At 35.8% G+C, this 14,843-nt stretch overlaps 1 protein-coding gene across 8 annotated transcripts in view; it reads left to right on the top strand.

Moving 5' to 3' along the window:
- LOC117400261 (zinc finger protein 521-like) overlaps positions 1 to 14,843 on the top strand; it is a 192,541-nt gene that overhangs the window by 82,980 nt on the left and 94,718 nt on the right. For 6 of the 8 annotated variants that reach the window (XM_033999917.3, XM_033999916.3, XM_033999915.3 and 3 more), the window contains exon 6: positions 3,017 to 3,070. The exons of the other annotated variants lie outside the window; for them this stretch is intronic. In XM_033999917.3, the coding sequence (XP_033855808.1) occupies positions 3,017 to 3,070 (54 nt within the window). The remainder of the gene's footprint in view (positions 1 to 3,016; positions 3,071 to 14,843) is intronic. 8 annotated transcript variants of the gene reach the window in all.

Below are 14,843 nucleotides of genomic sequence, written 5' to 3'. Positions count from 1 at the left end.
AGCCAAACCTAGGCCGCTCACTCACACTGGAGTTATGAATGTGTGGGATGTATTACTGTGAGGTGCATTTTGTTGAAGGCTAACACTAGATTATCTTTATGTCCTGTCCAGCCAGATACAAATAGCTAACAAATCCATGTTGCTTTAGTACCTATACTTCTGGAAAACATGCATGTCTTTAGACGGGAAATGGGATTGCGTTGTAGAGGAAGTATAATAAAGCATTTGATTTAAAAAAAATGTTTTGTCTCAATACAGTATATATTTGTGTCAGTCTTTACAATTTAAAGAAATTACCAAGGCTATTTATTGAAAAGAATCAGCAATAAACGTATTAGCTAAAAAACCTGACATTAACAGATAGGTATGATATCATTCCAGTACCTGGTTTGTCTTGAATTGTAAATGCTGGATATGGAACAGGATTAAATCAATTATCAGAGGTGAAAATGGTCTTGTTTAGCATTAGATTTTGAGTGCTACCAGGATTGAAAGTAACCACTTATCGACCCTTAGTCACTTGTTATTTTAGTATTGCAATATTACTAAGAAACTAAACTAGAAAGGTCCAGATTGTGTCTGTATTTTTATGTGATTGAGGCAAAACAATTTTAAAGATAAAATGACTGGTTTTGTTTCAATAGGAAACTTTGACACTGAAATGCATTTATATTCTTCCAGTGTTAAATTAAATTGAGACATCATGAGTTAGTATTACTTTTTGTGATGCTGATGACACCAGATGTAGTTCCCAATCTGAAGGACAGAATGCTCATTTACATATATTACATACAGACTAAAATAGAATAGCATATCAGAATTGTTGTTTTGATGCTAAAGTGGAATATTGAATAATGACATTGCATTGTGGTCATGTGATTGAAATGTGATTGAAATATGTAATAAACAAAGATGCATGTACAATATTTCTTATTTCTGAATATATAAGGTATCTGGTTTTGTAAAATATATGATGCACATGTGCTTTTTTAATGGGTAATTTTAAGGTATATTTATGCTGCACTTTGTGCAGTATTTCATCTTTACTTTTTCTCATTGTTAACCCATAAATATTACAATGTAAGGTAGTATATTATTATTATTATTATTATTATTATTATTATTATTATTATTATTATTATTATTATTATTATCTACTGCTTTAGCATCACCTAGAATTTTAGGATTGAGACATAATTCAAAAACATTATATATGAACATAACTTAGATCTTTTATTTAACATCATGTAATCAAAGAAACTACAAACTAGTAGTACAGTATTTCATGTTAGATTTCTTTCGTTAAGTATATGGAAAAATACAAACAGGTATGTAATTCAATACGTTAATGTAACATTATTCAGCAGGATTCATTCGACTTTATGAAACAAAATGTGTTAATTCTATGTGGTGATGCAAAACCTTTGGCTGTAGCTATACATTGCAAAAGAACTGCACTTGAAACCTGCATGTCCCAATCTGATCACAGGCATTTTTAAACCACAAAGCAAGACGTTCTCTATACCAGGGTACTGAGCAAATCGGACACGCTAACGACTTGCACCCACAGTTTGCTGTTCATAGACCTGTATTATTGTATCCCGTTTTTTCAGATTAGTTGACGGGAATGTCAAAATTGGCAGCAACATCTTTTTTTTTTCTTTTACGGTGGTGCATCATCCACCACTTTAAACACCTCCACTTTTGTCTGCAAGTGCACATTTGTGCGCCGCTACATGGAAATGGCATTGGTGCGTTAGCACTATGGCAACTTGAAATGCATCATAGGATCAATAGTCCCAAAACAGCACTAAAATACAGAACAGAAGTGCTAATCTGTTCGAACTAGAGTGATTCGTTTTATTCAAAATGTTCTTCCCTGGAGGGTCTCGTAAATAATTTGCACTAAGAGGAAATTTGCATTCATTGAGTTTGTATTATAAGAAGTAATTTACAATAAGCGACCATTTAAATTTGAAGTATCAGGAGATTTATTTAATCCAGTATCATTTTAATGAGAATTGACTGTATAGTTGTGAATTTGTAGTTTTGGAAAATCTTGGGTTTGGCTGACATTAACTTATTTATTTATCAATGAAGAGAATTTCAAAATATTATTTCAGAAATACCGTATACTTCGAGTTTAAGACGCACTATTTAAACAATTTTTTCTTCTCAAAAATGGCCTGCTTCTTAAAAATGTGACTGCATGATCTCAAATCGTCTAACATACAGGAAGCCATTTTCAAAAAAGCGTTATCAGCTTCCTGAGGAATACAAAGAGAACTTTTACAATTTTAGCTTTGCGTTATTAGGCTCAGTTGTAACAAATAGTAACAGCTTGGACAGATCGGAAATGCTGATCGGACGCCCGTATTTTTTGACATGCCAAGGGAGAAAGACAGGTGTGAGTAATCACGACTGGAAATGAGAAACAACCCATAACTGTAATACTCTGTGTGACAGCAGACGGGCACAGACTGCCTCCACACGTCGTTTTCTTATATGCGTAACTGAGGTTGTATCTTTGTAAGGGCAGCTTTATTTGATGTTTTATTTTTTCCTCAGATTGATGGTGGGAAATTCGAGGGCGTCTTAAATTCAAAAGCGTCTCAAATGTTTCCCTTTTGAAATTCTTACTACATATCTAGAAGTCAATTCAAAATATTTATTTTATACAGAATTACCCTATTATCATAGTATTATTTGTTCAGTTACAAAGCATATTTACCATTTCTCTACCAAAATGACACTTTAGGTGAACTTTCCCCCTTCTCTTAAATATAAAACAGTTGTCCCACTTACTGTATGTATGAAATAATGTACAGTACAATAGTCACGTGTCTTTATATCCTGAAATATATTTTAAATAGAATTAGTGTAACAAAAGAATACTACTAAAATGTTACAGCAATGTATTTAATCTTTTATCAATCTCATTATTTAAAGTTTGAATCTACATATAAAAAAATCAGATTTCCCCAATTTCATTGCTGTTTCTCTGATTTTTCAATAGTAAGACCCCCACAGAACTTCAAAATGGAACTTTTCACACCAAATCACACACAAGGTACTTTTTCATAATATGCTTCTTTTAGAAATGTAAAAGACAGCTAAGGCACGCACGTTAAAATAAATCCAACACATACTCTGTATAAGGCACAATGTTGTAATGGTACATCGTTTATTTTTTAACCTTGATAGTTAACACCACCATAATCTAGTGTTTAATTGGCTGCTGTACTGCTGGTACCATATGCTCCAATTTTATTCCTGTACTGTATGTTACTCAATGTGTTTCCTATAACTGCAGTGCTGTTCAGTCAGATATATTTGTGATATAATGAGGAAAACTTTGAATATGAAACTTTGATTGCAGTGTTTAAAGTGACACAAAAATGGCTGCAGGTTTTGAGGTAATCATTTTCAATTTGCACCAGTAACTCTAATACAGTAGTATTAAATCACATCTCAATCTCAAATTACAATTTCATTTTCTGTGGTTTAATCTGTAATCTGTAAACATATTTGTCTGCAAAATGATTAGGTCAAGCAAATATTCCAAAAAATCAATTGGCTTTATAAAAAAAAAAAAAACTTTTTTTTTCCAGGGTCCTGTTTATTATATATATATTTTTTTGGCAGGGAACATATAAAATGATGCTGAACAGCAAATGTGGAACAGTAACAGTTAAAAAAAAAAATAATAATAATTATATTTTCCGAAATCTCTGTTCTTCATCTCTCCTTAGACCAGGGGCCATATTGTAATTTGATACTTCATCCCAGGACCAACAAAAACTAAAAACACATATTAAACTAAAGCACATTTTTTATATATGATAAATACATTTTACATACCAATTTTTTTTTCTATAAGTTTTCGCTTACTGAAGAAACTTGGCACCGCTTTAGTGAAACAAGCTTGTCCATATCTGGCTTCATATCTTGAGCTGAAATAACAGTCAGTACTGAATGAAGATGCTGGTCGTGCAGACAAGATCTTTGAGTAGACGTATTGATTTCACCGTGTAACAATTTTTTTTTTTTTTTTTGTTCCTGGGTAGTAAATGTTATTTCCTAATTGCTTATGCCTCAAAAGTATAGAAAATTGCTATTATTCCCCACAAACTTTGCTTTTGTGACCAGGACAGTGATATTTTGAAATTGACCTATTTCCAATGAGAAAACGGGCGAATTTGTGTCTTTTCGTTCACATAAAGTCAGAAAAAAACAACATATGAATCCAAATTAACATGTATTTATACTAAAGTAATACAAAAATGACTACAAAAGATTTAGAAGTGAGTAGTTTTTCGAGATTTACGATTATACTGTAAATCACTTTCACGAATCAGCCCCCAAATGTAGTCTCCCATCATGTTCTCGTTATACTGTCCTTGGTAGCGGCGTTCAAAGTCCTGTATATCCTGGTGGAAGCGCTCGCCTTGCTCCTCCGAGTACGCTCCCATGTTCTCCTTGAATTTATCAAGATGAGCATCAAGGATATGGTCTTTGAGGGACATCCTACAGCCCACTGTGCCGTAGTTCTTCACCAGAGTCTCAACCAGCTCCACATAGTTTTCGGCCTTGTGATTGCCCAGGAAGCCCCGAACCACTGCGACAAAGCTGTTCCAAGCCGCTTTCTCCTTACTAGTGAGCTTCTTGGGGAATTCATTGCACTCCAGGATCTTCTTTATCCGACGAAGACACCGGCTTTGACCTTTGCCTCAGACAGCTTAGGGAAGAAGTCTTGAAGGCACTTGAAGGCTGCCGACTCCTTATCTAGAGCTCTGACAAATTGTTTCATAAGGCCCAATTTGATGTGCAGTGGTGGCATCAGCACTTTCCGGGGGTCCCAGCCGTACTCATCATACTTCGAGGCGTCCAGCAAGGTCTTGATGCTGTTGTAATCCTCTTTGAGGTGCACCGAGTGAGCCAGGGGAAGAGATGGGTACTTGTTACCATTATGGAGCAGCACGGCTTTGAGGCTCCTGGATGAGCTGTCAATGAAGGACAGTATAACGAGAACATGATGGGAGACTACATTTGGGGGCTGATTCGTGAAAGCGATTTACAGTATAATCGTAAATCTCGAAAAACTACTCACTTCTAAATCTTTTGTAGTCATTTTTGTATTACTTTAGTATAAATACATGTTAATTTGGATTCATATGTTGTTTTTTTCTGACTTTATGTGAATGAAAAGACACAAATTCGCCCGTTTTCTCATTGGAAATAGGTAAATTTCAAAATATCACTGTCCTGGTCACAAAAGCAAAGTTTGTGGGGAATAATAGCCATTTTCTATACTTTTGAGGCATAAGCAATTAGGAAATAACACTTACTACCCAGGAACAAAAATTGTGTTACATAGTGTTTTCATTCCTGAAAATAATTGTTCATACAAATAAGTACTTCCAACCATTGACATGACTCAGGAGGCCTGAAAGCAAAGCTTTGGAAACATGGTGGCAATGAGCTGATCGTAAAACTGTAGCACTCTGACATTGTCAAACTTTGCCCTTCGCGTATTGTCACACTGCAGTTCAAGCATTTGAATGTCCTCTGGTGTGCTATTAACATCCACAGAAAATGGTTTTGAAAAAGTTGGAATATGAATTGCTGAATGTGGAAGTCTGAAAAACGCTGTTCAAATTCTGTGTGCAACACAGTGAGTTTTGTAGCGTATACATTACCAGGAAACGTGAAATCAGGTTCGGCATCACACACAGCTGCATCTGTTTTTTCAAAGTCGTAGCTTTAGCTCAAGGCTTTTAATGTGATGTACATTTCAGTTGTACCGTTTACGGCCTTGCAGTTTCACGTTCACGCTGTTGAGCTGTTCCGTTATATCACATAAAAAAGCCAAATCTCACAGCCGATTTGCATCTGAAAGTTCTTTCCTTTTACTGTGCATGAACAGTGCTATTTCTTGACGTAAGCGGAAATATCGATTCAGTACAGTGCAAACAACTAAGCCCGCAAACTTCACCATATTGTGCATGAAGCTCATCTAGCAGCATTTGGAATTGCCAGTGATTTAATGCTCTCGTCTGAATAAAATTTTGACAACCATGCGCATTAAGTGATTCATTTTTAGCACCTTCCCACACAAAGCTTACTGGTGAAGTAAACAGTGATACGCCACTATATTTCTGCACTAAAGCAACAAGTCCATTTTTTTCAGCAGTCATAGCAGGAGGCACCATCTGTTATTAAACCAGCTAATTTTTGCCACAGTAATTCCATGTTGTTCACACAACTCTCGAGTTGTTTAAATATATAACATGCTTTAGTGGAGTCATGCGTAGTAACACCCAGTAACTCTTTGGGAACATTAGAGTTAATATCAACCCTCCAAATAAAATCAGTAACTGTTCTGTGTTTGTAATGGCAGTGGTTTTGTCAAGAGCCAAAGAGAAAGCCACCAACTGCTTTGTCTCTTCAACAAGCTGATTAAGCAAATTGGCAGCTAGTTCATCTTATTCTTTCAGGCACTGTATTTCTAAAAAGACTGACATTCGAAAACCAAGACAGACGATTTCTGCAACTTTAACCATGCAGTCTTTCACAGAAGCACCATCACAAAAAGGCTTTAATTTGGCAATGAGCTCTGATACAATATAACTGGCCTTTCAGCCGCATCACTTTCACTTTTTGCTTTCCTAAACAGACTTTTTGTCAATTCAACAATCTCTTCTTCTCTTTGCTTTCCCTCCAACTCCTCATATTTCTGTTTATGCTTAGTTTCGTAGTGACACCTTATATTTAAATATTCTATAACTGCAAGGCTTTAGGAACAAACCTAGCAAATAAGTTTTTTTTCTTAATGAGAAATGAATAAATATCTGATTCCCACCTCTCCTGAAATGACCTACCTTCCTTGTCAACCTTTCTCTTCTTGGACATCTTTACAGGTTGTGTTGCCCGACTTGAGCAAAGTTTACCCCTGCCTTAGAACCTTTAGAATTCACATTTTAGTCAATATTATAATTAGGGACCTACCTAAATCGCGATTTCGCGGATTTCGTGGAAATCGTGAAATTGAGGGGTCACCGCGAAATTCACCTCTTGGGGGCCAATGCATACAAACAAGTACGGAAACTTGTTTAAATGAACTACTGCACAACACAAGTGATGCAAACTACGTATCTTCCTTCCGTCCCGTGTGCATTGCACTTAAGCAAAAAACAAACAAACAAAAAATGTGCGTCTTTACTGCTTTTATGTGACCTGTACTGTGCAGGAGGGGGCGGGACAGAGTTGGTGCTGCATTGTTTTGATTTAGGTTGCTAAAATCTAGTTTTCAGCATTGGAGGGAAAATAGTAGAAATGGACAACAAAAAAGCATATTTCGGCTGATGATCGTTTTAAGATATTTCCCAAAGAAACTACATGCAGACTGAGGTAATTGTTTTCCATATCTTAATGTGAATTTGGAGAAAATACGATCGATCGCTATTTAGCTTCAGAATCACACATTAAACAAAAGGCTACTTCAGAGGCTGCTGAACAGAACGTAAAATAAACAGCTTTCAGAAACCAAACTGGAAAGTCAGCCCAGACAAGAAGTATTCCTGTCTGCAAGTTAAATCAGTACTAAAACTATCCAGCACAGCCACCTCGCTTCAACCTGCTGCTTACAGTTGGAATTTTAGACCCGAATAGCCACGTCTTCTTTGTTTTGACAATACAATAAAATAAATTATTGGATGGGACAAATAACATGACAACGAACGTGCTGCATACATTGACTTTATTAAAGTATGCCAGATGCCCTTGTGTAACCTGGTTTTGGGGCTGTTTCTAATCGATTTCCACATCTGTATAACTTGGCAAAGCTTTGCCTTAACTTCCAACCAATTCAGTGGATGCAGAACGTGCAGTCTCAATGTATGGGCAAGTCAACTGCTGGGGGATGCTGCATACTCGCCTTTAACAAATGCCAGCACTCTGTTTTAGTAAGGAAGCAAGTACCGCTATTTTTGGGCTTTATAGTGTTCTGAAATACTGTCTACTTAGCTTTATTTAATGTTTAAATGTCCGCGATATCCTAATTTTATTCCGCAACACACCCGTGAAAAATACGTAAATTTACCACGATTTAAGTAGACCCCTAATTATAATACAAGTGACATAATAATTTGAGCAATCGGTACATTTTAGTAAATCTTTATTCTATACAGTGAATCTTCATTTAAAACATCTTTACATAAATAATCAAATAAGGATCTCTTTCTCTCAATCTCCTTTTTTATTTGGCACTGCATCACGCCACATGCTGTGCTTGTGTGGGATTATATTGGTTGCAGGAACCAGCTCCTTTCTGGCAGGAGCTGAGGGACTGAAAGGCAAACTAATCCCAATGACAATTTTATTTTTAATCAAGTAGGAATTACCTACCTTTTAGATATGCATCAGAAGCAGCTGGGGATCGAACCCCAAGGTCCGCTCATTCCAAAAGCACAGGCTCCTGCATAGCCATTTGGCTGCTCAGATGAGAATGGGTAGCAGATAATTAAAATCACAGAAATGGCAGGAAGTCTGGTGACTTATTAGGGCAAGTTTATATTGTTTGTCTATGATATATGGAATTCTTTGAGATGCATGTCTCCATTTTTTTTAGCTTGTTAACACTGGATTTAGCACAAATCTTGACCCTGTGTATTGTGTGATCATCACGTTTCGAAGGTGAATGTCATTTGTGTGGTATTAACAGCTGTTGATTACTTATCATTTAGGTGGCGTGGATAGTGTATTAGTTACATAATGCTTTTTGTGTGTTTCTTTGTTTACCATCAGCTGTGAAATGTGCTTGAATTGCTACTGACTCTATATTCATTCCATCATCAGCAACATATGAGGAGCCTGGAAAGCCTTAATTATTTCTAATTGTAGCATATCAGTCCCAAAATGGTGAATGCGCTTCTCTGCAGCACACAGGCTGCAGTTCTCAATTAGTTTGCAGCTTTTTGTGAAACAGTTGTTAGTGGCAGTTTGAAACACATTTGCTCATTTTGGGATTTGGTTTCAAGTTGCACTGCCAGCTCTGTAGTGATAGAAATGTCTATCTGAATAAAGTAGGTAATTAAAGGACGTGATCATTGGTCAAGACCTATCACAGTGGGGAAAATCTTAAGTTTCAGGATCCGTACAAGCCACAGAGATATAATTGTTGGCATTGAAAATCCAAAAGATAATTTAAATCTAGATGTGATGATAATTGTGTCTATTGTAAAAGTATATTATATGTACACCACTGTGTTTGTCATTTTCTTTTGAGTGGGGAGCTCACAGTAAACCCCATAGTACATTTGGTCAGAACTTACCTTTGAAGTATTTAATAAGCATATTTTAAAATTATTATTATAAACCATTATTACTTACATTAAATGCAGGGTTTGAAACTCACGCTTGCCTGTTCGCCCGAGGCAAATTAAATCTGATGAGGACTAGTTGATGTCTGTGTCTCAGTAGTCCACTGGGCAAGTACTTAAATCAAATGTAAACATAGACTGTCACGTTCATAGTCTTACGTTAAAAAAATGCAGGATATCATTTTTCTAAAGGAGTGTAGCAGTGGTGAATAAAACATTCATAATGCTTACAAAACAGTCACTCGGAACTGAAACCTCCCTTCATCTCCACTGCAACGTTTGAATTTACTGAAACACGTTGCATGTTTGAAGTAAGTGTAAGGTCATTTTACAAAAATGTGGAGATTTATACCATTAATTTTATTATTTATTTATTTCTTAGCAGACGCCCTTATCCAGAAATATTAAATAATAATTTAATATTATAAAAAAAAAAAGACTGAAGATGTCATTAGCAAAGGGGGCCGGTTGTACTAACGAGGTCAAAAAATAGGCCACGTTTTACTAAACATTTTAAAACTGATAAATAAACAACTACCATAATGAACATTATCGTAATATTTTGCTTAAAACATAAAAACACAATATATTCATAATAAAGTTGGGTTCTTACCTATAAAGAACAGTAACACGTTTAAAGTTTGGGACTCGCTGTCTGTAGCTTGGTGTTTACATTATCGTCAGCATATTTTAAGTGATTGGAAGCTGAAATTACTTTTTTAAAAATACACTTTTCTTATACCAATAAGGTGGTGATGAGCAATAATTAGTTTGTTTTAAAACCAGGCTTTAATCACTGATAATAGGTGCATGGTAGCGATTCCGTGAGTGCTCCGGGGCTCAAGCACCAATTGGGGAAAAATAAGATGCTGCATAGTGCAAATAAATCACCTGTTCTGTCAAATTGTAATGTGGATGCTTCACAATCAGAGCGTTTAAAAAGTAAAACATTCACTGGCGGCTCTGACAGACCGGAAGGCGATCCTTCACATATTCAAATCCATTTATACAAAGTCCCCCAGCTTTTTTGAAAAGATCTGCATTTCCCTCGTTTTTCTTTTGCATTTGTTATGCTGTCATTAGTATCCAACGTAGTAGATTCAGTGTCCGTCAGTTCTGGCAGATTCTACTGTACTTGCTGAAGCGGTTTTCTCCTGCTGCTAATTAAAAGAAAAAAAAGAAACATAGCCACCTAGCTAACAAATGTCAGTCTTTAAATTGGGACTTTAGTGAAGACTGCGTGTGTGTACGTGAGAACATTAATTATTGTAGGTAGTAATTCATAGTTATTTAATCACTCACAGGCTGTAACCCCCAACTCCACAAACCAGCCAGCATTTTTGTAAATAGCCGCACATGTACTGAACAATAAAATACAAATGTTATTTGTGTCATCGGTGTCAATTTCAGGAGGTGCTGTCATTGTCAGTTTCTCAACACACAATACAGTAGTCGCTCAGTAAGGAGGTGCAAACAGATGATTGATCAATCTGTAGGAGCGTTTACTAAGGAGCCTTTATTTTTTTTAGGAAAATAAAATGTAAGCCTATTTTTAGGGACCCCAACTGTTGTTGATTCCAACTTCGGCACTTCACATAAGGACTAGTAAGTTTACATCAGGACTAGCAAGTTTCAAAAGGTACTAGTCCTTTGGACTAGTACCACAATATTGTTAGTTTCTAACCCTGCATTATATTGCTTGGAAAAACACCAGAAGGATACAGTAATTGTCAAAGGATGGCGGTATTTACAGTAGATTACTAAAATAGACCCTAATCTACAAAATATCTATAAAGGTTTAATAAAGTGTCTTGTGGGTTGGGGGTGGAGATGGTGTGACGGAATCTTAGCAGTGTGATTGTTTGCAATAAAAGAAAACCTGTAACAGACAGCACAATTGAATAAAATAAAATAAAAAAAGTTTCCACCACAGACTGAAAATTGTTAGACAAGGGGAAGGGGGTATTGTCATGTTTGTTTCTGTTTTTTGGCTTATAAAATACTTAATGCGGATGAAAAATCCAGTAGACACCAGCAACATTGTAAAGTGAAAGAAACTGGGCAATGTGCAATGCAGTAAGCTGTCAACAATATGGGATTTTTGATTTCTAGACTTCTATTATGTCCAACTGTGTGCGTATGTGGGGGTGGAGAAAACAGTGTTTTGGAGGACTTGGTCAGTAAAGGCGCTTGTGCCTGTTTATTTGTTTGTGTGTTTTGTTTGTTTGTTTAATAACTTTAAAAATGCAGCTTTCTGCCTCAGGGTCTCTTTCTTGCCGGTAACAGCTTGGGCCATGACGCTATCCTGTCACAGAAGCCATCTGAAGTTCAAATACTTTAATGTGAGCCAATGATAGTTGGGTTTTGTGGTCTTGATCTTGAGCAACTTTATCAGATTTTTAATACAGACTGGTTTAAAAAAGACAGGACTTCAAAGTCCACTTCAAATCAATTTACAGTAATGTTTTAAATACTAAAATATATGTATTGTCTCTGAGCCACAGGTACATTTTAAATAACTGAGGAGTTCATTAGAAGAATGGGCTTGAAACAGGGATTTGAACCACTGGTGTGGACATGTTCCAGTGTTTGAGAAATCACATTACATGAGAGGGAAAATCATTTAAAAGAAAACAGAAAACTCATCTCGTTCAAGAGCAAAAAGGAGTTACATTTGGACTAAACTCTAATTACTGCAAAACCTGTTTGGATAAAACTGTTCTCATTTGGAAAACCTCTGAATACTTTCTTCATTAAAAGGGACATGGTCTCTTTTAATGGCCATCTGTACAGGAGAGATGAGATGTGAGCCAGGTCATCTTTCCTCAGCTGTCATGATATTAACATATGTAATGGAGCAAGTGCTCCATTCTTATGGGTGTTGTTTTTCATTGACGCCCTGCTTGAAGTATTGATTCACACTGATAACTCTATTTATACAGAGATGACAGTCCAAACAAAGCGTGCAGAATGACAAACACCAAAGCATTTAGCATAGTTTTATCTTGGTTGTTTGTAATATCATTTCAACGCTGAGCAGCTTTTTTTTCTTCTTTTTTTTTAACCGAACATACAGCATGATTTGAATGCCTGCCAAGACATTTTAATATGTCGATGTGGTGCAGGGATGAAATATAACTGACAGAAAAACAAAATATACTGTGTGTAGGTGTTAAACGCATAATAATCAAATAACTTAAGTAAGTGTGCTGAGATCAAGAGAGTCTGTATCGCTGTGAGATCAGAAAACAGACTGCCAAGTCTGCAGGGGGGCCTCACTGATCTCAAGATGGAGGCTGTAGCCTACTAGGGCCCAGTTGGAATAGAGCACATTGGCTGTACAGCTGGTGGCTCTGTATGGTGACTGAGTCTGATACTCATATGAAAAAAAAGAACGATACAGCTACTAACCAAGAAGCAATTTAATAGCAAGCTTAAAGACAGCTGGTCACTCTTTGTTTTGAGTTTGCTGGCAAGGCTATTTTTCAGAACCGGGGTATCATATATATATATATATATATATATATATATATATATATATATATATATATATATATATATATATTTATTTTGTCCGGGTTTTTTTTTCATTACATTGTATTTTTATAACTATCAAAAATGATTTCCTAATTGTCTAAAATCGTAAATTTTAGCTTTTTCTTTTCCCCTATTGAAACTTATGTTATGATTAAAAAAAGTTCAGTTTTATAATATACTCTGTTTTGTGTTTCCTCTATTGATATTGTGACCATTTAATATACAACCACCTTAGCTAAATAGTCATGGATCTGTAAAATAATAAAATAACTTAATAACATATTGGCATTTTATGTAATGAGTGCAATCAATTAGGCAAAAAAATATTTTTTCTTTTGGGATTTTGTAGTTGCAGATCTATTGATTACGTGTACATCCTCCTCAGACGTAATTATGATGAGCATCTGATCCATCTCTAATGCAATTAGACTGTAGTGTCAGTGGCTAGAAACTTCCAGAAGTTCACAAACTGCTCTGCTTGTATTGCACAATACCGGTGACCACAGCACAGCAGAAAGGTGCTTGTCATCTCTACGTATGTAAAGCTTGAGTAAACCAATGAGTAAATCTCAATGAATAAATCTCAGAAAATAAAACAGAAAATTCCATTTAATATTACAATATTACCTTATCTATTTTTAAAAGATCTCATGTATTTTCCAGCACTTTTTTATTGTCTCCCGCTGGGGATGAAATCTCCTACAAAAGGGATATATATTGGAGGCTGTCGTCAAACGTAGGTATGTCACACATTTTTACATATATCGGGAGAACGTCTTATCCAATTGTCAGGAAAGTTGGTATTATTTAGTGTAAGTTATTGAGAATATCAGATTGTGGAGATATATGGGGATGTCTGTCAGCACATCCGGCAGTCTGTACATATTTGCATATATCTGAAGAACTGCTTATCCAATTGCCATTAAAGGGTACATAATGACCATTTTATTTTATTGTGTTACATGTTCCCATGCGTTGCTACAACTCTTTACGTAAGGTGTGTGTATTGTTTTTAATTTTGTTTTTTTACATTTTGACCCCTTTTTTAAACTTTTAAAATTACATTCCCCCTCTCAGAACTACATTTCTCATCATCCTCCTGCTCACATATGTAAATGAGATGGATTTACCAGTGAGCAGGAGGATGATGGGAAATGTAGTTCTGAGAGGTCCATGCGGGTACATGTGAAGCCATCTTGAGGCAGGGAATGCAATTTAAAAGTTTAAAAAAAGTGGTCAAAATGTAAAAAAAAATAAAACAATACACACACCTTAGGTAAACAGTTGTAGCAACACATGGGAACACGTAACACAATAAAATAAAAAGGTCCTTATGTTATAAATATTAACATTATTTAGCCCGGGTTATTGAGAATATAAAATTCTGGGGATATAGGGGGGGTTGTCTGTCTCTCTGTCCAACAACAAAAAAAAAAAGTTACAAGAAAATCAAGGCATGTTATAACTTGTGTTGGGAAAACAAAACAAACATTCAAAGTAAGCCACATATTGTTGCAACCTTAGACACACTACGCTACTCCCCTTAGTTTTAAATACCAAGCAATTGCACAGTAATATGATTGATGTGTTACTGACTTCATTCCGAAAATTAACTCACCGATGTCTGCCATCATACTGCTGTGCTTAAAATCCACTGGTAGTCATACTACCGCACATCCACAACCTGCTTTATCGAGTTTATCCCCAGTCTGTTCTGTTTAAATACTTTCAAGGTCATACTTTATTCACAGCAAAAGGGAAGGGTGGCTCTGTTTCAACTCAGAATGACTTTGGTATTTTGAGCACCATGGGGGCTAATTTTGCCCTTAATAACTGCTGGGTTTAAAAAAAAAAAAAACTTTAATAAAACTAGAAGCATACGTAGTTCACCATTGTAGTACAGTCTTAAAACAAATGTTTAAAAAA

The sequence above is a fragment of the Acipenser ruthenus genome, chromosome 4 (genome assembly GCF_902713425.1).
Source record: "Acipenser ruthenus chromosome 4, fAciRut3.2 maternal haplotype, whole genome shotgun sequence".
Lineage (NCBI taxonomy): Eukaryota > Metazoa > Chordata > Actinopteri > Acipenseriformes > Acipenseridae > Acipenser > Acipenser ruthenus.
The sequence above is the reverse complement of the archived record's forward strand: the minus strand, read 5'-3'. Positions and strand labels throughout refer to the sequence as shown.